Here is a 27,496-nt window from a genome sequence, read left to right as displayed (position 1 = left end):
GCCACCAGACTTGAAATTTTAGCCCTAGAAAACCTAGAACTACGCCGCCTTCAGTCCGATCTAAATCATGCATTACAATGTCCTACCTGTCAATGAATACTTCAGCTTCAACCATAACAATACAAAAGCACACAATAGATACAAACTCAAGGTAACTGCACCAAACTTGATTGCAGGAAATACGACTTCAGCAACAGAGTGGTCAATGTCTGGAATACTCTACCTGACTCTGTGGTTTCTTCCCAAAACCCCAAAAACTTTAACCTTAGACTGTCTACTATTGACCTCACCCCTTTCCTAAGAGGTCTGTGGGGGGCGTGCATAAGCGCACCAACATGCCTACTGTCCCTGTCCTATTGTTTCTTTTTATTTTTCTTATATGTATCCATTTCATGTATTCATAATTATGTTTATATTTATACCTATTATCTTGTAAGCAATTGACAAATAAATAAATAAATAAAATGTTTTAAAATCTTAAATAGAAATCAGCCTTTTTCATCTCCCAGAATATTGAATCTTTCTCTTTTTCACTTTCAACCATTGTCAATCTATTATCTATTTCTCCTACTTTCTTATCTGTTTTATTACCTCTTTCTTGCGTCTTCTGTATTTTTTTCTCTTTTAAAGGAACCATCAGAGCATAATGTAGAGTACGAGGCAGATTTTAAACGTTAGGGTGTTTCAAAGCCTTTGTCCTTAAAAATGACTATATTTTAACATCTGAGGAGTCTGCAAACGGAGATGGACTGGGACTGGACTCTTTCAATTGAAAGATCTTGCCATTTAATATACAGAATACGAAAAACAAAGCAATGGTATTGCTTTTATAGTTAGAAAAGACATCGCAAGAACAGTAATTTATTACAAAGCAATAAATGACTGAATAATATAATTTGAGAACAATTCTTTAATATGAATCCAAATTTATGTTCCAACTACTACAGTAATATAGAAAAAAGATTAATGAATTCCATTATCCAGTTCAAGTTGAAAATTGACAGAACATACAAACAAGATGTGGTACTCGTGATTGAAGACTGGAATAATAAAATTGAAATATTAAGAGGAAAACTATAGTTGAATGCATACTGGATACCTAAGAATACCAAAGAGAACATAGCATGTGCTTTATTGATTAAAGAAAGGCCTTCAAATGTGTCAATCACAGCAAACTGTGGAATATGCTTAGAAATATGGGAATATTTAATGAAAGGGCAGACCACAATCCAATTCAGATAATTTGGAAACGTAGAAAAAAAACCAGGAAAAGGTGGATACTAAATACGCAGTTAATTAGAGAAAAAGAATATATGAACAAACTTAAGGCGGAATTAAATTATTTTTTAAAAGAAAATAACAATGGAGTAACTACAAAACAAAATATTTGGGACACAATGAAGGCAGTAATAAGAGGTATAACAATCTCAGAGTGCTTCACTCTGAGAAGCACAGAGCTGAAGACACAAGGCTGAAGATGATGAATGAGACTTCATCGAAACGTTGCCTAGATACTTCCAATCTTACATGGGAGAAAACCCGAATAACCAAAGATCCATATATGTATGTATGTATGTATGTATGGCATTCAGCTTTGTTCGGGTATTATCCCACGTCATTGTAGTTGTGCTTTTAAAGTTGTAGCAACGTTTCGGCAGAATCTCATCTGCCAGAAGCCTGATGATGGCAGATGAGATTCTGCTGAAACGTTGCTACAACTTTAAAAGAACAACTACAATGACATGGGAAAATACCTGAACAAAGCCGAATGCCATACATGTAAGTACCCGCGAAAACTTAAGAAATATATATATATATTTGCACAAGGAGTAATTGTATAGAGGGTACAAAATAAGGTTGAAAATAAGGTCCCACAAACTGTCGAGGATGAAACGGTTTTTAATTGCCTTCTGAATTTTCTTTTTAACTTTTTCTTCTTTACTTCTTTTTTCTCTTTCACATTTATGTATGTGTTGTTTGTCTGTTTTAATTGTAAAATTAATAAAGTTTATTTTTAAAAAAAGAAATACGGGAATATCTGAAAATCTCACATTCTCATGTTAAACTTATATATAGGTCAGGAAGCCACATAAAAACAGAACATGATGAAACAGATTGACTCCAAGTTGGCAAAGGAATGCAACAAGGCCATATACTCTTCTGTCCAATGCTGATGATACTACTCCGATAGCTAAAAATGAAAACTCCTGCAAACTTAAGTAATAAAATTCAAAGACACCAAACTCATGACAAGACATCCAACCTTAGAACTATCAATGGAGATATCAACATGATGGACAGCTTCTGCCTTTTAAGATTATCCATCAACAATAAAGGTACAAGCAATTGAGAAATATGTTGTAGGCTAGCATTTCATAAGTACCCTTGAAAGCCTTGGAAAAGTTATTCAAATTCCATGATGTGTCTGTGCAAGCAATGTTATTCTCTGTGACATTCTACAAAAGGAGAAATTGGACTTTCAAGATCCAGAATACACAGAGTATTAATTCTTTTGAACTTTGGTATTGAGAGTAAAATGGACAGCCAGGAAAACAAACAAATAGATCATAGAATGTATCAATTTGGAATTCACTCAAGACACAAGTTAGTAGGCTCCGGTTATCACACTTTGAAAATGTCATGTGAAGGCTTTGCTCTCTGAAGAAGGTGTTGAAGTGAGAAATGTAGAAAGAAGGAAAAGAAAAAATTAGTAGCAAAGTGAATGGCACAGTGGCAATAGGCACAGACATTAAGGACCAGTTTAATAACAAATTGTCATGGAGAAAATCTGTATACGTGGTCACTAAAAGTTGACACCAATTTAATGGTAATCAATTAATCAATCAATCACAATTTACTCAACATACTTTCTAAGTATATGCTATTATTCTGTGGATCAACAGAATTCTGACTTGATTGTCGCCAAAATCCTACTACTGCTAAGATCTACGGATTCAACTGTTTTAAATGTAGTTAAGAACTTTGGGCTGTGTCAATAGAGAATACATTTTCAGATGCCCCCAAATTCATGGCATTTTCATAGATTGTTTTAGTCTAGAACCTCAGGAACATAATTTTAGGGTTGTGTACTAGATTTTATTTGGATGCTTCCATCAAAGCAGCAGGAGTGCTTTTTTAAAAATCAGTCAAGATGAAAGTGTTGTTAGTACACAGCCTTGATACTTCAAGAGCAATTACATTGCTGATTCACAATGAGTTCACTCTGGGTTCTCTTTGGATGAACAAGTGTACAATATAGGGATGTTTCTTAATTACCAGCTAGTATGTGTATGTAGCCAATACCTCTAGTTTACTCTTTGAGGTTAGAAAAAAGAAATCTTTTACCAAATGACTTTCTATATTGGCCATTTAATTCATATACAATTAAAGACTGTCAGAAATACATAGCTAATGCAAAAATGGAAAATTCAGAATAGGCACACGTGAAAAACAAGTTATTGAACTTAAATAGAAATGCATCTAGCCAAGTTGGGAAAGAAACACTAGTATCCTTTAATCTTATCAGTGGATCTTATTGATCAATTTCCCACATTTTTGCGAATCTTGCCAGTGGCAAGTGCCACCTATAAAACATTTTATAGAAATTTTCTTTGAATGCAGTAGCCATTGTCAGTTTGTAGTTCCTATCCCAAAGTTTTTGCCATTTATCTAATTCTATAGTATAACCAAAGTTTTTTGTCCATACAATCATTGTTTCTTTGACTTGTTCCTCTTCCATGTATATATGAGATCAGTTTTTCATCTGTCCCTAATAATGTCTTATCGAGTGCTAGAGGTAGTTTGTAAAAGCGCTATGTTTTTGCATCTTCCTCATATCTCAATTGTATTTGCAGATGCGGCCACCAAGCTAAGTCAATCCCTTGACTTTGTAATTGTTGTCTAGCTTTAAGTTCACCATTCTCGTTTAAAATGTCTTTATAAAATACATTTTTTTCCAAATTAATAAGATTTGGATATTTCAATGCTTCCATTGTGGAGAGCCAAACTGGTATTTTCATATAGTTTTGTAGTTTAATTTTTCCTCATACCTGAAACAAAGCATTCCTCACATAGTGTCTGAAAATATCTATGTATTGTACTCCTTCCATACCACAAAAAAATCATGCCATCCTAATTGGAGATCATGTCCCTCCAATAATAATAATCTTTTATTTTTCAAGTTTATCCATTCGTTTACCCATGTAAGTACAGAAGCCTGATATTATAGCTTCCAATGTGGTAGTCCAAAGCCCCCATTGTTTTTAGATTCCTGTAACATTTTCAGTTTTATTCTTGCTTTTTTCCCTTGCCAGATATAAGATTGTTCTAGTTAGTTCTTCAAAATATTATTTCTCTATTTTTATCGGTATCGTTTGGAATAAAAAAAATTGTTTCAGTAATATATTCATTTTTATAGTGGCTATTCTTCCTATCAAAGATAATTGTAGATTCTTCCATTTCTCCAAGTCCAACTTAATTTGTTGCATTAGTTTTATATAATTATCATCTTTAATTGTTGTACATCTTGCTATTAAATAGATGCCTAGATATTGTGAGAATCAAGGATATAACTTATTGATCTATTATTGATCTATAACTTATTGATCAATAGGTCCTATGGATGATAGCAGGCCCCAGAAGAAAGAGACATGAATCAAAGTTTTCAGCTAGGATGGTTTCAAAATATACCAGAACTATTTGTAATCCTTTGCCATTGCTAACTGTGAAAACATATTTTTGCAAAGTATGCACTTGGATGGATAAGTTTAAAAAAGAAAGAGTGAAACTGCTGGAAATGAGGAACTGAAAGTAATACACACAGGTGTTTAAGGAAAGTCACAGTGAAATTCTGAAGCGTGCATGTGGTTAGAAGAGGATAGGGTTGGAGATTAGCTCGGGCCCTTTGATTTATGGCAGTCTTTGCAGGACCTGCTGTATGTCATTAGATCCCATTGCAATGGCTTATTAATGTAAGTGTATTATTGCTATTATATCTTTTATATCTATTCATTTCTTATGTTCCAAATTATTAGAAATAATAAACCTTTAATCTTAAAATAAGAATTTTTGTTTGTGTTGCTGTCTGTTTCCTATTGGTATTTTTTAATGACAAAATTTAACTTTAGCCTTGCTGCATTATATTCACTGGTTCCTTCTTTGACAGACCATGTTTTTTCATGATCATATTTTTAAAAATACCTTTCTAATTAATTTTTCAGTTAATCATATTCTTACTCCAACTTCCAAGTCCTTTTCCAGGGATCCTTGATTCATTAATTCACTGACACTTTTAAAAAAAAATGTATTAGTTGTTGTTGTTGACAGTATCAGATAGCCTAATTGCTTATGTCACTTCCCTCTTCTCATCTTGGCTCAAGTTCTATGTTATATTTTATTCTCCAAATGAATCGGATATTGGATTCATTACTGAATGCTTCCTTTTCCTCTTGATTATCACTACTATTTCTCCTACAGATATGGATCTCCTACTTAATTAGTTGTATGTGTTGTATGTGAATTTGATTTATGTATACTATACTGTTATAAATGATTCAATATGGAAAAACCACTATTGCAAGTAGCAGTCTCATTAATTTGTATATTTTAATATGAAACTAATTATGGTGGCAAATAGCTGGAGGGTTTCCAGTCAGTAGGTTACTGCATGACATATCTGGGGAATCCCAAGGGCCATCATATGCTGTGGTTCCCTCTGAAGTTTATAGGCTTGTTTTATGTGTGGAATCTAATCTATCATAATTTGGTACATATTACATAACCAATTTTGCAGTAGCTATCTACTCTGAGGTGAGAGAGAACTGGGATACCGCAAATTGTCTCCTTGTACAATAATTTTTATTACCCTTACCTTACAAAAGAGGCAACAAAGCCTAAAACCCCTTTACTTCTGGGAGAAGTTGTAGTGGTAATTATTCAAGTTGTTTTTCCTTTTTTACTACAACTATCACCTACCCTTTTTAGTTTGCTAGGAGTTCCTTTTTACTATAATCAGGTCTGATTTCACCAGATGTGGTAGAATGTAGTAGTGTCACAGGAAGGGGTAAAGGTGACTTTCCAAAGGAGGAAAGAGGCAGTTTAGCATGTCAGAGACAAGGCAGAGTCCCCTCAAAACTTCCAAAGAGTATATCCAATAGTTATGCAGAAATGTGCTTTAGTCTGACAAGATTCCGATCTATAAATGAGCAACAATATGCAAAGAAACTGCACTGGAATCATTCTTCTGGTCATTCTTAGTTCCTTCTGCCTGCCACTTCATTTTTTACTAGTCAGTGGTTATTCCTATTGATTAATACCCAACAGTGCAGTTTAGTGTAAATGGAAGTGTGAAATGGATGGAAGTATGAGAAATCATAGAAAATGCAGAGTGCCATATTAAAATAACCACTTTGGCACCAATAGCAGCATTATTGGTTTAACTAGTAATGTATGCAGACAGACTGGTGTTTAATAATTACAGTATATTAATGTTAACACATAGTGTATTGTACAGGATCAACAATACCTCTGTTCTGCCATGGTATTGATACCACTTACATGCTGCTACCGTGTTTCTCACAAAATAAGGCCGGGCCTTATTTTTTTGGGACCCCCGAAAAAATGGCTAGGCCGTCTTTTCGGGGGTGACTTAATTCCCCCCCCTTGCATCCTCGGGTGGGCGGGTGGTGACAGCTTGGATGTTCGGGAGACCTTCCGCCACCGTTGCTTTCCCTTCTCCCTTGCTGCCGCGGCATTAGAGCAACGCCGCGGCGTTTGGCACAGCCACGTGCGGCCAGTCAGGGCTCCTCCCTGCAACTGGAGCCCTGCAGAGACACTTGGCGCTCCTGTCGCTGCCTTCCCTTTGTCTTCAAAGGTAAAGCGAATTCTTTTAAAAACGACACCCTACTACAACAAAGCCTCCCCTGCCTGAGAGGGCAGCCCAGCCCCATGTGGGGAGGCGAATCTCCTGGGGCTGCAGTGCAGGATCAGCCTACCTCAGGAGAAGTGCCCAGCCGCCATCCCTGCCTGGCGCAGGGCAGAGCATGAAGAGCTTCACCTTGGGGCACCCAGCGCTGCTGACAGGCGGGCCCACCTTCCCAGCAGCAGAGCTCTCACCAAGGCAGCGAATGCCTCCCCGCCGGACCCTCCGCTCATCCTGCCAGGGCTGCGCCAGAGCCGTGCGGGCTGGGCAGAGCCAGGAAAGCGAGCCGCAGGTGCACGCCCGCCTGCCAAGCAAAAGAGCCGGGCCGACCTGAGCTTGGCTTCCTTCCCAAGTCCCTCCAGCGCGAACCCGAAGGTGCCACTGGGAGAGGCTGCCCGAGACAGTGATAGCGCCCACCCATCCGCGGTGAGAGAGAGCCCGAAGCCCCTTGTCCTTTCCACCCCTCGCCCAGCCCTCACCCAGCCTTGCTGCCTTGGTGATAGCTCTGCTGCCGGAAAGGTGGGCCCGCCTGTCAGCTGCGCTGGGTGCCCCAGGTGAAGCTCTTTGCGCTCTGCCCTGCGCCAGGCAGGGATGGCGGCTGGGCGCTTCTCCTGGGGCGGGCCAATCCTGCGTTGCGGCCCCAGGAGATTCGCCTCCCCATGTGGGGTTGGGCTGCCCTCTCGGGCAGGGGAGGCTTTGTTGTAGTAGGGTGTCATTTTTAAAAGAATTCGCTTTACCTTTGAAGGCAAAGGGAAGGCGGCGACAGGAGCGCTTGAAGTCAAGTGTCTCCGCAGGGCTCCGGTTGCAGGAAGGAGCCCTGACTGGTTGCACGTGGTTGCGCCAAAAGCCACAGCATTGCTCTAATGCCACAGCAGCAAGGGAGAAGGGAAAGCAATGGTGGCGGGAGGTCTCCTGATATGAAGTGCCCCACCAACGCAGGCAGCACCATATCCGGGCATGCAAAAAAATACTTCCTAACGGCAAGCCCCCCCACCATTCCCCCCATTTTGCATGTTTTAATATAGGCCTTAATTTTGGGGGGGAGGGGCTTAATTTGATTTTATGCCAATAAAACATGGTGGGGCTTCCTATTGGTGGAGGCTGTATTGTTGGAGAAACACGGTAATAGTAGAATAGTAGTGGTTGTAGTATTTTAAAGTAGTGTTGAAAGTATTGGTAGTAGGTGTAGAAAGTTAGCACCCACCCCTCTCCTACAAGAATGAAATGTTTCAGGAAATATTAAAAAGGCAGAATATTATATTTCTCTGTATGAGAAAAGGAGAAACATGTTTTTAAAGACAAAGCAGCTCCCTGCAACTCCCTGCCCCACCAGCTCCAGGGTGATGGGATTAAGACATGGCCCTTAGGACATGATAAGTTCAGCCCTCTACTCATCTCATCACATGGCACCTGGAAAGATTACATCACCCAGCAAGATTCAACCAAGCTACCCCTGCATGACCCCATGGAAGTCTGCCAACCAGTCAGGATACATTTCTTGTCACAGGAACAGGAAGCAAGTTCAAAGCCCAACAGAGGTTATAAATCTCTCTCCCTCTCTCACCCATGTGCTTTTTTTTGCCCAGGACCTCAATGCGATCTTATCCACCATTAAAACCATCTTTCCAAGCAGTTGCCATGTTTCCAGTGTCTTTCTTCCCACTTGGAACTGAACCCAGATGCACATTTCTTCTAACAATTTGGCACCCCAGATGGGACTCCAAGCTAACCTCACCAATGGACCTGGCCCAGGTAAGCCTCCCTTGCCGGCAGCAGACCCATTGAGTTTTTCTGGACCTTGGCCATTTGGAAAAAAGGTTTTAAGGGGGTTTTGAGTGTTGAGCTCAAAGGCTGCTTGGAAAGGTGAGTACCTCTAAATTTTATTTTTTTAGCCCAGAAAAGCATGGTGTGTGTGTGTGTGTGTGTGTGTGTGAGTGAGTGAGTGAGTGAGTGAGTGAGTGAGGGGAACCTTCTCCCAATCATATCTGGATCTTGCTTCCTCTGTATGTTCTACCAAGAGAGCCTGGAAAATATAGGAGTCAGGCCAGAGCACAGGACCTTTTTTTTGTAATAAGTTTTTATTTTATTTTATAGCATACGAAAATTTCAATTTCAATTGAACAGTGTGTTGTCTGGATACATATCATTTTAGGAAATAATAATCACCATATTTACAACAGTATTCATCACATTAGTATCAAATATATTGTTAATAACAATAATAATAACCATGCTATTCATTTAACCAAGTTAATGTATCTTCCTTATATCACTAATTGTTTCATATATCTGTATTTCCCTTTTTCTAGCTCCTGTGTTTGTGTGCTAGCCATTGATAAAATAAGTCCCAAATAAGAAATATATTCAGTTTCTTCTTTTTCCTTAATTGTAAGCATTAGCTTATCCATTTCTGCACATTCTAATATTTTTCTAATCACATCTTCATTTGTTGGGATCTCTTCACTTTTCCACTGTTGGGCAAATACTATTCTCGCTGCAGTCAATATTTTGGTTTTTTCTTTATTTTCAGTCCTGCAACTTCACCATATTCTTCTATTTTCCTAATTAGTTTGAGTCAGTGGTGGGATTCAATTTTTTTACTACCATTCTGTGGGCGTGGCTTGGTGGGCGTGGCAGGGGAAAATCTCCAGTCAGAGGTGGTATTTGCCGGTTCTCTGAACTACTCAAAATTTCTGCTACCAGTTCTCCAGAACTGGTCAGAACCTGCTGAATACCACCTGTGGTTTGAGTCCATTTTCTTGTAGGTCTTCCAAGATAAAGAATGCATGTAATTTATATTGTTCCCTTTTTATTTCCATACTTTTAATTTCTATGTCTTGTCTAATATTTCTATTTAGCACTTCCAATGTCAATATGAATAGTAAAGGAGATAGTGGACATACTTGTCTTGTGTCTTTTTTATATTAAAATTCTTCGTTGTATCTTCATTTACCATCACCTTTGCCGTTTGTTTATGGTATATTGCCTTTATCATGTTAATAAATATCTCACCAAAGTACATATATTTCAATTGTAACATAAATTGCCAATTTACTTTGTCAAATGCTTTCTGCGTATCTGAGAAAATCAATGCCATTTGTTTTCCAGGATGTGCTTCATAGTATTCCAATGTATTTAAAATCATTCTCATATTGTTTTTAATCTGTCTCTTAGGCAAAAAGCCATTTTGATCTGAATGTATAAATTCATTTAGAAACCTTTTTAGTCTCTCTGCCATTATTGAAGCATATACACTGCTCAAAAAAATAAAGGGAACACAAAAATAAGACATCCTAGATCTGAATGAATGAAATATTCTTATTAAATACTTTGTTCATTACATAGTTGAATGTGTTGACAACAAAATCACACAAAAATTATCAATGGAAATCAAATTTAGCAACCCATGGCGGTCTGGATTTGGAGTTACACTTAAAATTAAAGTGGGAAAAAACACTACAGGCTGATCCAACTTTGATGTAATGTCCTTAAAACAAGTCAAAATGATGCTCAGTAGTGTGTGTGGCCTCCATGTGCCTGTACGACCTCCCTACAATGCCTGGGCATATTCCTGATGAGGTGATGGATGGTCTCCTGAGGGATCTCCTCCCACACCTGGACTAAAGTATCCCCCAACTCCTGGACAGTCTGTGGTGCAACGTGGTATTGATGGATGGAGCGAGACATGATGTCTCAGATGTGCTCAATTGGATTCAGATCTGGGGAACGGGTGGTCCAGTCCATAGCATCAATGCCTTTGTCTTGCAGGAACTGCTGACACACTCCAGCCACATGAGGTCTAGCATTGTCTTGCATTAGGAGGAATCCAGGGCCAACTGCACCAGCATATGGTCTCATAAGGGGTCTGAGGATCTCATCTCGGTACCTAATGGCAGTCATGCTACCTCTGGCGAGCACATGGAGGGCTGTGCGGCCCCCTAAAGAAATGCCACCCCACACCATTACTGACCCACTGCCAAACTGGTCATGCTGGAGGATGTTGCAGGCAGCAGAACATTCTCCACGGCGTCTCCAGACTCTGTCATGTCTGTCACATGTGCTCAGTGTGAACCTGCTTTCATCTGTGAAGAGCACAGGGCGCCAGTGGTGAATTTGCTAATCTTGGTGTTCTCTGGCAAATGCCAAATGTCCTGCACAGTGTTGGGCTGTAAGCACAACCCCCACCTGTGGACGTCGGGCCCTCATACCACCCTCATGGAGTCTGTTTCTGACCATTTCAGCAGCCACATGCACATTTGTGGCCCTCTGGGGGTCATTTTGCAGGGCTCTGACAGTGCTCCTCCTGTCCCTCCTTGCACAAAGGCAGAGGTAGCGGTCATGATGCTGGGTTGTTGCCCTCCTTCGGCCTCCTCCACGTCCCCTGATGTACTGGCCTGTCTCCTGGTAGCGCCTCCATGCTCTGGACACTACGCTGACAGACACAGCAAACCTTGCCACAGCTTGTATTGATGTGCCATTCTCGATGACCTGCACTACCTGAGCCACTTGTGTGGGTTGTAGACTCTGTCTCATGTTACCAACTAGAGTGAAAGCACCGCCAGCATTCAAAAGTGACCAAACCATCACCCAGAAAGCATAGGAACTGAGAAGTGGTCTGTGGTCACCACCTGCAGAACCACTCCTTTATTGGGGATGTCTTGCTAACTGCCTATGCTTTCCACCTGTTGTCTATTCCATTTGCACAACAGCATGTGAAATTGATTGTCAATCAGTGTTGCTACCTAAGTGGACAGTTTGATTTCACAGAAGTGTGATTGACTTGGAGTTACATTATGTTGTTTAAGTGTTCCCTTTATTTTTTTGAGCAGTGTATTTTATAGTCAGTATTCAGTAAAGATATGGGCTTATAGTTTTTATCTGCATTAAATCTGAATCTTCTTTTGGAATCAAAGTAATATTTGGTTCCATCCATGAATTTAGTAACTTCATATCATTTAATACTTCATTGATGAGCCTAAAGTATTTTGTAAACATTTGCAAAATTCTGCCGGCAGCCCATCTGGTCCTGGGGTTTTATTATTCTTTTGTCTCTTGATTGCTTCTGATAATTTCATCATTGATATTCATTCATTTAACATAGTTTTTACTTTTTCTGGTACTTTAGGTAATTCTGCTTTTTCCAAATATTCTTTAATTCTCTCTTCTGAAACCTTTTCTTGCTCATACAGCTATTCATAATAATCTTGAATTAATTTTTAGATTTTTTAAATATATATATAAAAAGTTCCTTTCCCATCTACCAGCCTATGCATCAATTTCTTCTCTTTCTCTGTTTTCAATTTATATGCCAACCATCTTCCTGACTTATTTGCATTTTCAAAAAAATTCTGTTTAGCATTTTCAGAGCACAGGACCTTCTGTTAGGGAGAGTGTGTGTGAAATGGAATGGAAAAGTGAATGGGTTGAACTGGGGCAACTAGCTGGGAAGTCACTGAGGAAGGAAGGGGGGGCCTTACCTCTCGGAAGCAAGCAGAGGTACCCCAGGACTTTAGTGAGTCTGAAAACTGAGGCAGGAAAAAGAAAAGAAAAATGGCCAGGAAAGCAGGTGCCCATACTTACTGTGGGGAGCAATAGAGTCCTACTGGACTCCATTTGGGTTTGCAAAAAAGAGTGAAATTCCCTTGGAGGGGGTGTCCTTACTCTGTAGAGAAAAGCAGAGTCCCCCAGGGCCTAGACCCTTTTTGATCTAAAAATTGAGGTGGGGGTGAGGGTTTCACTGGGAAACCTAAGATTCACTGGGACCTGGCAGAGCCAAATTGAATCCCTACATCGGAGAGGAAACATGGGATGCTCTAGCTCGAGGGTCAGGATAGGCTCCTCAGGAGAAGACTTGCTTGACATCTAGGACTAAAAGAGGCAGTTGCCTGTCCAGGTGGGCATGAAAAAAGCAAAAGAAAAAAAGGTTGTGTAAAGAAGTGGACTTTGCTCAGGGATGAAGCTGGAAAACCAATTTGGCTAAAGGTACTTATAAGAAAAGGGAAATATATGAATAGGAATGTTGGAGGTTTTTGTATTTGTTTGTTCTCTTCCTCTTTGTCTTCCATGCTACCATATGGTATGCTTGTTAAGATTTGTGGCTTCCCTAATTTAACTGAGATTTATAGTGGGAATGACCAGTGTATGTAAACCTGAGAGTTCTGTTTTGTTTTTCTTGTCTTTGTGTGTATATGTGTGTGTAAGTCTTTGTGTGTCCTTGAGGTAATTGTAATTGTTAAATGTCTCAGATCCCTAAAGATATGAATTTTAAATTGTTAGAAGAGTTGAGAGCACTGAAAGGAAAGAAAAAAAAGCCTTAGCTTGTTTTGTCTGGTCCACAGAACAGAGTGAAAACTGAGTTCATTTTTTTTTCCTCTCTGTGCTTTTAAGAAAAACCCAAGGTTATGAGCAAATGTTTTAAGTTACTTTACAGGAAAAGTTTCATCTTTGCATTTACTATATATTTAAATGGTATCATCTGTCCATCCTTTTTCTGAAGTATGTAAATCCAGTTTTTTCTTTCTCATCTGTTGTCTCCATTTTGTTGAAACTGATTTATCTGTTTAATTATTGCAGTACTGATTTTTTCTTCTTCAAACCCTGCCTGCAAGCCATTCCCACTCTATCTCTCCATCTCTTATTCTCCTACAATATCTTTCCTCATCCACAAGGGGGAGGGGGACCTTGTTCTCATGTCTTTCAGCCCTGCACAGATGACTCTGAAACCTATGGAAGCAGATAACTCTGACCCAGATGCTGCCTCCAAAGGAGACCTTCCATCCATTTGAACCAGGAATTGGGTTTGGATCCAGTCCTCCGCTGAAAGTCATCATAGCAACCAGAGTGGAGCAGACCTTCCCAAGCCTGAAAGACCACCCTTTCTACCAAGCCAAGTCTAATGTCACATAGCCAGCAGACATGAAAGAAAGGACCCTGAGATGGACAAATAAAAGACTAGTAGACTCTTTTAAATCCCCAGAAAACTAGAAAGACAATGGGGGAGCATGGAAATTCATTGTAAAATATTCTTTCTTTGCTTCATTCATAATTGCAACTGATCAGTTAAATGGATTCATGTAGAGATGATATTTAGAAGTGGTTGCCACAAGTTCTGAACACCTTGGACTTCTGTCTGGTGGGAGGGAAATTTGTCCAGAATGTCTGTATTGCCTGTATTTTAGAAGTAACTGCATACACAAGCACACACACACACACACACACAGAGAGAGAGAGATACACCATTCAGAATTAGACAGAGGTTATCCCCTTCATCTACCTCCACAAAAAGCTCCTCCCAGGTTAGTTTTTGCTATGTAGCACTAAGGTCCAAGCAGTCATATCTCCCTGCTGATTCCATGGGGGAGGGGGAATCCCCCCCCCCCCCAAGCAATTCCCTCACTTGAAGAAATAGCAGAAAAGAGTTCTCCAAAACCCATGTGACAATGCAACTTTAACACCCCTGATCCAGGAGATCGCTTAACAACTGCAACTGGAAATGCTGGGATTGTGGTTTTTGTGTGAAATTGTCATGTCATTGCTTTGCTCAATGACTAAGATTCCAATTGTGCTTGTAAAATATTTCTCAGCTACCACAGGATTGTTGTGGAGAAAATAGGAGGGAGTAGTATTAGGTATGCTTGCCGCCTTGAGTTATTTACAAAAATAATAAAGGCAGGATTTAAATAGAATATGTAGAAAATGCCAGGTAAAATAGTACCTGTATTTAAAATAATGCCATTTTTCAACTAACATAATTTTTCATACTCAAGTATGTTACACCACAACATTGTTTATTATGTGACATTTTACAATACAAACAAAAATACAGAAATGCAGTATATGAATACAGCTAAATGTAGAATGGTGACTTTCCTCAAAAGGCCATGATTCTCATTTCCAGAAGACTGACTGCATGTAGGTAGAAACATGTTGGTGGTTAAATCCACACTGTTTTCTATAAATGATTTATAAATGCATTTTCCTGCTTATCATAAAATGTAAAAGGAAAATTAAAGAAAATGTTTTACTCACTGGTTTCTATCATATGAAAAAAAACCTACATTCTATTTAGCAGGGCCAATATATGGAATATATATCTAAATTATATGTTATTACGAAAATGAAGCAGTAATTAAATCCATCAGGCTAAAGCAATTACTAAATGAGAATAGCATACATTTAAAGAATCCCAAACAAATAAGATTGTTATAAAAAGCTTTTAGGTGCCCCATAAGCCTATATGTTTATCTTTCCATGTCTTTCCAAAACAATGGAAGTGTCAAAAATAGGGTCAACTGTGTTAGACTAAATTACATTGTTATATATGATTTACTGAATGGAATTTTATATAATAGACGCATAGTTCATATTATATTATGGCAATGTATCCTTATGGAAATTTTTCCCAAGTTCTTATATATTGGAATATTCTGTAAACAAATCAAACCACCAGAATGATTGTACAACAGAAAATTTCTTTAGATTTAAATGATTTCTGTTCTTTTTTTGTATTTTGTAAAAAAAAAAAAGTACTTAGAGCTGTTTTCCTAAGCTTACAACATTCCAAACAATTCAAGGCATTCTCAAGTGCCATCAAAATTAACCCAAAAACTTGTCATGCTGATAAATCCAAACATATGGATACAACCGGTACAAGATTGGTCAAACAGATCCAAGATACACTGATGTCCAAGGGTAGAATATTGGCAATGAAACAAAACTGGTGGTCTGCAAATATCTTTAAAATATCTTCCCTTTCTTTTTGTTTTTTTCCAAAGTTCTGGAGAAGAAAAAACAACAACTTGTCAGATATATTAAACACAGTATATATTATAAATAGATATATTAGACACAATATATATTATAAATAGTCTCCTTATATTATTATGCTCTTATACAGCTAATATTTCCTTTCCCAAAACTTCTGTTCTGAAAAGCTGTCAATACTGAACATTATGCAAATATAGTGTGAAGTGATACTGTTTTTGCCTAATAAAGGTACAGACTTTGAACAATAACAGTTTATAAGAGAAAAATGGCCATAAATTATGTAGATTATGGCAGGAAACACAAAGAGGCTGATGTGATTCCAATCTTCAAGAAGGGGAAAAATGGATTCAGGAAACTAAAGACCAATCAATCAGCCTGACATCAATATCTGGGAAAATCCTGGAAAAGATAATCAAGCACTTGTGAGCACCAAGAAATGAGCAAAACCATTACTAAATGGGTTTATCAAAAACAGATTGTACCAAACAAACCTTATTGCATCCTTTGACAAAAGTGGTTAAATTTAGTGAATAAGAGAAATGTGGGGATATAGTTTACTTAGATTTCAATAAGGCATTTGACAAAGTAGACCACAACCCACTTCCTGGTGGATAGAAAAATGTGGGTCCTCAATGGAACTACATCTACATGGAAGGAAGCATGCACTGGGATACCTCAAGTTGTTTTATATCCAGAGCTCTTCTATATCTTCAAAGTAATCTAGATGAGAGGATAGAAGGGGAATTCATCAAGTTTGCAGATGACAACAAGATGGCGGGGAGAGATTGAGGAATAGCTAACACTTTAGAAAATAGATTCAGAAGGATCTTGATAGACTTAAACACTGGGCCTGATCCAACAAAATGCAATTCAGTGCTGAGAAAAGATCCTGCACATAGGTAAGGAAAAACCAAATGTACAAATATAGAATAGGGCATACTTGGCTCAACATTAGTAACTGAGAGCATCTAGGTGTCTTAGTAGATCACTCACAAGAATGAGTACTTAATATGAATACCCAGTACTATTCAATATCTTCATAAATGATCTAGATGAGGGGATAGAAAGGGATAATTTGCAGAGACACCAAACTGAGGGAAATTGCTAACACACTGAAAGATAGATTCAATATTCAGAGGGACCTTGATAGATTTGGACTCTATCCAACAAGATACAGTTCAATGATGAAAAAAGAAAGGGCCTGCACAGCTACTACTACAGGAGTGTGCTGCAGTCCTAGGTTGCATCAATGAAGGATAGTTTCAAGATCATGTGAAGAGATAATATCACTTTATACTACACTGATGAGACATTTGGAATACTGCATCCAGTTCTGTTCATCACAATACAAAAAATATGTTGAGACCCTATAAAGAGTGTAGAGCAACAAGGATGGTAAAAGATCTGCGGGCTAAATCATATGATGAATAATTGAGGGGACTAGGTATGTCTACTCTACAAAGAAGAATATCGGGGTGGACCAGGACTAGCAGTCTTCCAGTACTTAAGGGGCTGTTACAGAAAAGATGGGGTATTATTCTTCAAAGTACAAGAGGGCAGGACGAGACGTATGAGTGGAAGATCATTAAATAGAGATCCAAACTAGAACCAAAGAGAAATTTCCTGATAATGAGAACAATCAAAGGAATGGCTTGCTTCTGGAAAAAGACAGAACTTGAAATTGGAATGGAAAAAGAATGGAAAAATGAGAGGTTTTTGATCAAGAAAAAAAATTATCTTTTTAAAGAGAACTTTTAAACATATACTGTTTGTATTTTTAATAATAATTAGTTCATATAAGTCCAAATAAGGCTAATTCATGAAAGGGATATAAATATATTATCTTTAAAAATACAGCAAACTTGAATTATAACTCAAAGATATATAGTTCTATTTGTGTCAACCAAAATAAGCAGTCAATTTTTAGATACATTCCAAGTTTTGGTCAGAGAAATTTGGTCTATGCAAAGAGGATTATAAAATGCAGAACAAGACACTGTTTTATGGAATGGGATTCTATTTTTATAATTCAAAATCACATCACCAGAAAGACCAGAAAATTACCTTGAAGAATTCTGTTGTTCCAAAATACGTTGCTGAGTTTCCCAATTTGACTTTTCATCTTCAAACTGACGTCGTTTTTCCTCCAATTCTTTGTGTTGGGCCTCCAAATTCTTTTTCATTTGCTCATGACGTCGCTGGAGCTAAAGAAAAACATATTAAATTTATTTTTGATTAAAATTTCACTTTAAATTGTAATTTTAGAAAAATTACTTTTCAACAATACCATATGCACCTGGCTGGAAGTACATTCTTTATTTTTATTTTATTTATTTATTTATTTTTGTCAATTGCTTACAAGATAATAGGTATAAGTAAAAACATAGTTATGAATACATGGATACATATAAGAAAAATAATAATAATAATAAAAGAAATAGGACAGGGACGGTAGGCACATTGGTGCGCTTATGCATGCCCCCTACAGACCTCTTAGGAAAGGGGTGAGTTCAATAGTAGACAGTTTAAGGTTAAAGTTTTTGGGGTTTGGGGAAGAAACCAGAGAGTCAGGTACAGTATTCCAGACATTGACCACTCTGTTGCTGAAGTCGTATTTCCTGCAATCAAGTTTGGTGCGATTAACCCTGAGTTTGTATCTATTGTTTGCTCTTGTGTTGTTATGGTTGAAGCTGAAGTATTCATTGACAAGTAGGACATTGCAATGTATGATTTTATATCCTATACTTAGATCAGACTGAAGGCAGCGTAGTTCTAGGTTTTCTAGGTCTAGAATTTCAAGTCTGGTGGCATAAGGTATTCTGCAATGAGTAGAGGAGTGGAGAATTCTTCTTGTGAAGTATTTCTGGACTTTCTCAACTGTGTTAGTATCAGATACGTAATGTGGGTTCCAGACTGATGAGCTGTATTCGAGTATTGGTCTAGCAAATGTTTTGTATGCTTTAGTTATTAGTGTAATATTACCAGAGATAAAGCTACATAAGATTACATAACAACTCTTAACGCCTTTTCGGCTATGTAGTTACAGTGGGCTCTAGCACTTAGATCATTAGAGATGAGTACTCCAAGATCCTTGACAGAGTTTGGATCATCAACAAGTTCTTGAGTCTTCAGCCTGTATTTTATTTTCTGATTTTTTTGCCAATATGTAGGACAGAGCATTTATTTGTTGAGATTTGAAATTGCCATTTGTTTGACCATTCTGATACATAGTCAAGGTCTTTTTGAAGGGTAGCAGTATTGTCAGTGTTGAATAGCCTTACATCATCAGCGAAGAGAACACAGTTGCTCTTGATATGATCACAGAGGTCATTTATGTAGAGTATGAAAAGAGTTGGTCCTAGAACACTGCCTTGGGGGACACCACTGTTGACAGGTACAGAATTTGATAGGACGCTCCCAATTTTGACCATTTGTTGTCTGTTTGACAGGAATGCTTCTATTCAGTTATGCAGGTGTCCAGAGATACTGTAAGATTTTACTTTTAGGAGTAGTTTGTTGTGTACCACTGAATCAAAGGCTTTACAGAAGTCTATGTAGATTGCATCTATTGCTTTGCCCTGATCGAGTTGTGTAGTCCATATGTTTTTACAGTGTAAGAGTTGCAGATTACATGATAGCTTTTTCCTGAAACCAAAATGTTTATTAGAGAGTAGGTTGTTTGTTTCTAAGTGGAGGATGATGGATTGGTTAATAATTGATTCCATGATTTTACAGGTGACGCAGCATAAAGAGATTGGTCTGTAATTTTCAACTAGGCTGGGGTCTCCCTTTTTGAAGATGGGGATGACCGTGGCTTGTGACCATAGTTTTGGCAAGGAGCTGGTCCTGAAAGATTTTTATGCTTAGAGGTTCAGCTATGGCAATGGATAGCTTTTTTAAGAAGTAGGCACATATTCTGTCCAGTCCAATAGATAGAGATGGTTTTAGATTGCGTAGTGCTTTTTCAACATTGTCTTCTGTAAAATCGATATGTATTAGATCAGGGGTCCTCAACCACCGGGCCGCGGACCGGTACCGGTCCATGGAGCACTCTGTACCGGGCCGCAAAGAAAGCATTCGGTGAATGCTGCTGGGATCGGGGATCAAGGACACAAATGAAAGAAGGGGAGGGAGGAAGCAACCGAAGCCTGTCCTGCTCTCTGGCTCAGCAGCTTCGGTTTCCTCCCGCCTAGTTCCTCTCTCAGTCGCTCTCTCGCTGCTCCACCAGCCCAGGAAGAAACTACTTCAAAGAAGCCGGGGTGGTGGTGTGGCTTTTCCTGTCACCGCAGCTCCTCCGAAGCGCCCGTTTACCCCCACCCCCACCCCGCCCGCACTTCAATCCACAGTGCCCCGTTCTGCCTGCCTGCCTGCCTTCTTCGTTTCGGAGCAGCTTCGGCTGAGAATAATAACTATTCGCCTCTTTTTATCAGCGAAGCTGCTCCGAAATGAAGGCAGGCAGGCAGGCAGGCAGGCAGAACGGAGCACTGTGGATTGAACGCGCGGGCGGGCGGGTGGGGGTAAACGGGCGCTCGGAGGAGCTGCGGCGACAGGAAAAGCCACCCCGGCTTCTTTGAAGCAGTTTCTTCCTGGGCTGGTGGAGCAGCGAGAGAGCGACTGAGAGAGGAACGAGGCAGACACCTGAGGGAGGGAGGGAGACACCTGAGGGATGGGGCTGAGGAAGGCAGGGCCGAGGCGCTCCTGAACTTCCCAGGTTTGCTGGCAGACGTTTATTACCCGACTAGGTAACATCTGATGTTACCTAGTCGGGTAATAAAACGTCTGCCAGCAAACCACCAAACTCGGATTCCCCGGTCCTTGAAAAAGTGTTTGTGCTTGAAACTGGTCCCTGGTACCAAAAAGGTTGGGGACCACTGTATTAGATCACTGTGTTGTCTGTGGTTCGACTAGGAAATACTGGGCATGATCCATTGCTGTTTACAAATATTGAGCCAAAGAATGTGTTAAAGAGGTTGGCTTTAATGGTGTCGTCGTTGCAGTCTTTACCATTAGGTCCTTTCAGGGTAGGATGGACCTTGAGTCTTTTAGTTTGTTGTTTACAAAATTGTAGAAAGCGTGGGTGGAATTGGTGCGTAGAAGGTTTTCTTCTTGTTTAATGTGATAATTGGTGCATTCAGTTTTTATCTGGTGGCATAAATTTTTGTATCGGCTTTTGAAGTTGGCAACGTGACCAGATTTGTTTTTCCGCCAAAGTGATTTCTTTTTGGATTGAAGCTTCCTTATTATTATGGGTAATTTGTTTTTTCTGGTTTTGGGAGTTGTTAATGGTACATATAGTTTGATGACTCTTTTGACTTCAAGTAAAAATATGTTGTAATGGTCTTCTACAGTATTGCATCCAGAGAATAGAAATTGCCAATCAATGGATGAGAGATCGTTGTTTATAAGATCATAGTTGCCTTTTTTGAAGTTATAATTGGGGATTCCATCATTGTGATGATTTTTGTGTGGACGTATGTTCAGACAAAAGTCAATCATGTTGTGGTCACTGTTGGAAAAGGGTTCTTTAATTTGTATTCCATAAATTGAATTCAAACTATTGCAGAAGATGAGATCGAGGCAGTTGTTAAGTCTAGTGTTGTTGGTTACTAGTTGTTCTAGTCCCAGATTTGTTACTGCATTGTAGAAGGTTGAATGTGTGGGTTCAGTTATACATTGGTTAAGGGTCCAGTTAATATAAGGTAGATTGAAGTCACCAAGAAAGATAAAAGCAGGTGGGCAGGAAGCTGCCCATGTTAGTAGTGTATTTAGCTTGTTTGCATGTTCGATGTCATAATCAGGCGCTCTGTAACATAGTAAAAACTGCATAGTAAAAACTTTTTAACTGCAGCTGTGCCTCGTTCGGCAGCTGAAGTTGAAAAATCAGGAAATAAAGATCAGGTAAGTGGGCGGGTGGGCAAAAACATCAGCAGACATAGAACCAGTTCTATGTCTGCTGCTCTTTAGAGCTACCGGTTCTACAGAGGTGGACAGAACCAGTAGAAACCCACCCCTGCTGAGAGCCCTTAAACCAAGACATCCATGCCAAACCCTCACCCCATCATCCCAGGGCAGCCATGTCCCTTCACTAACCTGCTTTCCAGCTGTGTTCTCCACTGCGTGCAGGGCAACAAAATTAGTCTATAGGACTATGGGGAAAAAAAAAATCATAGTTCAGACCTTTCAATTTCTCACAAAAAAAAAAGTTGGAAGGACTGAACTGTTTTTTTTTACCGTAGTCCCACAGACTACTTTTGTTGCCCTGCACATGGCAGGGGGAGAATGCAGCTGGAAAGCAGATTAGTGAAGGGTTTGTGGCTGCCCTGGAGAGGGGTGAGGGTTTGGCATGGGCAGCCTGGCTGAAGGGCTCTCAGGTAAGCCGGTGCAGGCTGGAGCTCTGTACCTCCTATCTTGCTTTGTCCTCAACCCCAACAGCTTCGCTTCGTTTTTCTTCATTCTTCACCACTTCTTTTCCTTGCTTGCCACCATAATGGAGGAGGTTGAGCAACACACTACTGCAGCAACCACAAAATGAGGTGGTGGTGGTGGAGGACAAAGCATGGAATGGGGTGCAGAGCTGCCCTCCACACCCGGCACTGACTAACCTGAGCACCCTGCAACCAGGCCATCAACATTCTGACAACTGCCTCATCCTGCGGTGGCTCCAGCAGTCCTGTCCAGGACCCCACGTATGTCGCTCAGCCTTCTGCTCCACTGTGGCAGCGAGCAAGGAGAAATGCCAGTGAAGCTGCTTGTAGCAGAACGTCATAAGGCTCATTTCGTCAGTGGAGTGCTCACTGAACACCGCAAGGCTTGTCGCACCGATGGAGCTGCTTGTGGCTGGATGCTGTGTGGTGCATTGTGTGGTTGCATGCATGAGCGGCTCCAGCAGTGAGACAAGCCTTGCAGCGTTCTGCTGCGAGTGGCTCCCTGGTGAAATGAGCCTTATCAGTGTTCTGCTGTGAGCAGCTCCATTGGAGCGATGAGGTAAGCAGGTGCAGGGTGCGGGGGGCATCTCCACCCCCACCACCCTAGCTTGATTTCTACACCTGCATCTCGCCCCACCTCATACAGCCTGATGGTGGGCAAGGCTTAACTAGGACTTATTTTGGGGGTACAGATTAGATTAGGTACAGGTGTGAAAATCGGGCTAGGGCTTGTTTTTGAGATAGGTTGTATTTTCGGGAAAACATGGTGTCATGTGAGTTCTGCAGTCATTAAGCAAATCTATTTTCTCCAATGGACATTTTTTTGCCAGAAATTGAAATAAACTCTAGAAACTGACAAAATATTTTAGTCTTGTGACCCTGGGACAGTGAAAACAGCTATAAAGGGAAGTTGATTGCCAAGCACCCAAAATAAAATCAGGTGACGCTGTGGGAGGCATGGCTTGTAATTTTGAAATGAGTTATAGTTTTGGAGATCCATCCAACTTTTGCTAAATGACATGGTATTCAATTGAGGACTACTTGTACACACAAATAATTTTAATTAAATGCAATATTAAAAGCAGAATCTTTTAGCTCCCAATTTATGATGTAAGAGAAAAGAGAATAAGATTAGCAATCATGGCAGCATATACTTTAAAGTGGTAGCATAAAATTCAAACAAATATATATAAATGAAGCAACAGAATTATCCAGAATGGATCTGAGAATTATGAACTTCATTTATAGTTGTTTATTCTGACTTGTAAACTTAAACCCCAATATTTTTTCTGATTCAGCCATTCTATTGTAGATTTACTTTTGGGATAGGATCACTGTTGTGCTGCATGACTTATATCCATCCTCTAAACATTTGGAAACCAACCTTCACCCTCACTCATATCTGTTTCAGGTCACTAGTAGTTAACGTTTACATTCTCCCATAGAGTTTTCCTGTATAACTGAGATCATTTGTTCCATGAATAAATATGAACGATCCAGGACCTGAAGTTGCTACAGCCAGTTATATCATTCAAATGGTCTTTAGCCAACTCAAGACACTACTTTTGTTTAATGCTTTCCTAATAGAAGATGCATAGTAATAATAGATCATAAGGTGTGGCTTACAGATCTTAAAAGTTATCTTAAGAGAAGCTATGTTATTTCTTTCTGAAAACTACATAGATGTCTTTGGATTGAGGCATTTTTCGCTTTCACAAACTTGTGAAAGAGCAAACTCTACAGCAGTAAGCAATATCAAACTATCAGTTAATTGTCCTTTCATCTGACTCACCCCTTTAGGAGAACTGATCATCCTACAGTTTTATTACTTTTTTTCAAAAGACAGTGAATTTTTCTTCAATGTATTCAATATATTTATGACACAATTTACTGTTTTGGTATTATTTAAACAGAATCCCTATTAACAGGACTTAAATTAAACTTTTATCACAACATTGTAGATTACAATATTGCAAGATTATAAATAATTTTAAAACCTTCACAAATATTTACAATTGTACATGCCATGACAGTTTATTATGTTAAACAAATCCACCCCAGTGTAGAGCAAATAATACTGTACATATTTAGCTAAAAATAAGAATTAAATGAGAATTAAATTAGATTATTACAAAGTAAATATGCATATTTTGCTTGTTGAGCATGTACTTGTCCCATATCTCTGAAAATATGAGGATGCAATTGTCTTTGTCTGATTTCTGTGCCTTTATGGAAAAGCAATTAATTTTACAAGTGAGACACTTTATTTTTAGAGGCAATTAAAGTTGAGGACTAAAATTAAATTCATATTCAAATAATATTTTTGTTCTAACTTCTTTTATATATGACTCCTGGTTGAGTGGTATTGACATATTAAGTGCCAAATATATAAAAATAGAGCACATACAAATGTTTCTGGGGAAAAAAATCTTTAGTTTTTAAAGTAATTGGCAATTCTTGTTAACAAAACAGAGAAGCCAGGAAGTACAGAATAGTTTGGGGGTTTGTTCATTCATTTAAAAAAAACTATTTTTTCTTTGATAGAGAGAACATATCCTTTTCCTTTTGGATTCTTTCTGTATTTATGGATGTCTATTTTTCTTACACTGACATAAACCTTTATCATCATGTTTAAAAGTCCTTTAACAGGATATTGACCACATTGACTGTCTTGTTTTACAGTCCAAAGTCTAATCCCTTGTGAGGAAAATAAATCTGAAATTCAGCTTAGTGCATTTATTTTTCCATTTTATCATTTCAGAGTCATTCATCCACTTCCATCAAAATAGGCTAAAAGCCTTTCCAATGATATACCGGTAGTTGTATTATCTCTGTGCCTTGCTGCTCTGTGCAGTGACAACCCATTTGTTGTACGTTAGGAGTTGCACTTATCTTTCATGGTACATAGGAAATTACTCTGATTTCCCTTACATAGATGTTTAGTTATCCTTACAGTAGCACAATCACAGTGATAAATTAATACTATATTGCTTCTAATTATTACTTTATTCAGTTGATGCTAGATTGCATTTTTAAAAATCAAACTATACATACCTCAGCTTCAGAATCTTTCAGTTTCTGAACTTTTTCTTTGACCTTCATTTCAAATACCTGCTCCATTTCCATTTCCATTTTCTTCATTTTTGCCACATGCTCCCGCCTTTCTTCTTCCATTTGTGCCAGAGGGCTCCTGGAATAAGTCAAAACAGACAATTATATTCAATATTATTTTGCAGATACTTCATTGGGGAGAAATATAACAGACACACACCAATAACAAACAAACAACATTCTAATGTGAAGTAACCCAGAGTTAAGACACAGCTAACAAACAGGATTTAAATGCCTCACTTTATTGTGTTCTATACTAAAAAATTAACGTAAAAACTAGTTTAGGAGAAAATGAAATCATCTGATGTTCTATTTACAGTAGTATAACAAAAATAATAATTCTAAAATGTTAAAAACATATGCTGGGTATATGATGGACATCCTTAAGAAGCAGTGTACTCTGAAATAATCTAAATGCTCATCGTATCACTGTTTATCCATTGGCTTAACTGGGAACCAGAATTCTGTTGCTATTCTTCTTACACTTACTTACACACACACACACTTACTTACTTACACACACACTTACACAAACACACACACACACAGAGTTTTGAAGCTTGTGATACCAATCTATAGCCATCCAGTCTGTTGTCAGGTTTTTGCGATAAAAGAAAATGTTATCAATTTGATTGGTGCCACAATTTGACAATTATAGCAGAAAATAACTTGGTAATTGATTTTGATATGAGCAGCTAAGAACGAACCCAGGAAGAAAGGGAGGATGAAAGAAAAAAAATTAGAGAAATAGTTATCCAATCAAATCTAAATAGATTGACAAAAGTGAGAAAGAAAGAGACTGAATTAACATAAGAAAGAAGTAGTAAACAAGTATTAGAGAAGACTGAGGAAAAGTAATTAGACAGATATATAGTAGAACCTCTGATCATGAACGCTTCTGATCATGACCAAATCGGGTTCTGACCAAAAAATTCACAATTTTTTTCCTCCCGCGGCTGATTTCTCCTTCCGCACCATTTTTTTTTTGTAAGTGCCAAATTTCCAAAATTAGGTTCGGATCACGACCAAATCGGGTTGCAACCAAAGTTATGGAACAAATTATGGTTGTGACCAGAGGTTCTACTGTATTTGGAATGCAGTAGCCTTAAATATGTTACAATTAAAATTCTTCAGAAGGTGCCAGTTTGGGGAAGAATTTGGTCTAGATTCTTGAAGGGAAATTATCCCAGGTGTGTCTTTTACTATTACTATAGCAGTATGACACTGCAACCTTACAAAAAAAATTAGAATAAAAATGGAGAACTTTCTTGATGTATTGGATATTATTCCCAAATAAAACAGACTGCAATGTAAATAAGAATTTTCAACAACCCTCTTGAAGTGCTTTAGAGCTGTATTAATGAGTCACTGCTTCTGGAAAAGGATAATAGAATTTGGAGTTTGAGTTTGTGCACGAATAGGTACAATTGGCAACAAGGTTCTAAAACTCAGCCAATAGTTTTATGTGTTTGATATACAGAAGTGTCTCATAAATAAGACTGTTCAATGTTTTTTTTATTTTGAAGTGTTTCAAGCATAAAGTTTCTTGAAATTACTCGTCCTGAACATAAATGCTATCCCAAGTTCAAAGCAAAATATTTCAAACATTTCAACTTGAAACATTTTGGAAATTTATTCATTTATTTTATTTAAGAGAATTTATATGGCTGCCCACTCATTCTATTTTATTTATTTATTTATTTATTTATTTATTTGATTTTGTCAATTGTTTACAAGATAATAAGTATAAGTGTATACATAGTTGTGAATACATGAGATGGGTACATATAAGAAAAATAAAAGAATAGAGAAACAATAGGACAGGGACGGTAGGCACGTTGGTGCGCTTATGCACGCCCCCTACAGACCTCTTAGGAAAGGGGTGAGGTCAATGGTGACTCTGTGACTCTGTGCGGCTTACAAAAAAATAATACTTGAAATAGACCAAATTCACATTCAAAACAATTCAAACTGAATTATTTTTCATAGAAGTCCTTTTTATGAATCCATATCATAAACAGATTCAAACAGTAGAAAATGCTCCAGATTCTAATTTGAACATACTAAAATCTGCATGCAAATCCAATCTGATCTTCATGAGACCACCAGAATTATACTATGGTAACATTTCTTAAATTATTTTGTTTAAAATTGTAATTACAGTAAAATTTCAGATAACATCTGCCAGTTTTCTATTTTCAAAATTAGCCAGGAATGTAAGAAAGAACTGAATCATCTACCATATTTTTTGGACTACAAAAACCACCCAGCTTTT

General features: G+C 38.4%; 1 protein-coding gene across 2 annotated transcripts in view; it reads right to left on the bottom strand.

Annotated features, from left to right (window-relative positions):
* Positions 1–14,685: 14,685 nt before the first annotated feature.
* The window catches only part of SEPTIN7 (septin 7), a 113,180-nt gene continuing 100,369 nt past the window's right edge, over positions 14,686–27,496 (bottom strand). For both annotated transcript variants that reach the window (XM_087945178.1, XM_087945179.1), the window contains 3 exons: positions 25,165–25,300; positions 17,750–17,889; positions 14,686–15,695 (listed from right to left, as the gene is read on the bottom strand). In XM_087945178.1, the coding sequence (XP_087801304.1) occupies positions 15,656–15,695; positions 17,750–17,889; positions 25,165–25,300 (316 nt within the window). In that variant the 3' untranslated portion in view covers positions 14,686–15,655. The remainder of the gene's footprint in view (positions 15,696–17,749; positions 17,890–25,164; positions 25,301–27,496) is intronic.

This window comes from Notechis scutatus, chromosome Z (assembly GCF_049901735.1).
Source record: "Notechis scutatus isolate UNSWTSFEM ecotype Mainland chromosome Z, rNotScu1.2, whole genome shotgun sequence".
NCBI classification, from domain to species: domain Eukaryota; kingdom Metazoa; phylum Chordata; class Lepidosauria; order Squamata; family Elapidae; genus Notechis; species Notechis scutatus.
Note: the sequence above shows the minus strand (reverse complement) of the source record. Positions and strands in the feature narration are given on the sequence as shown.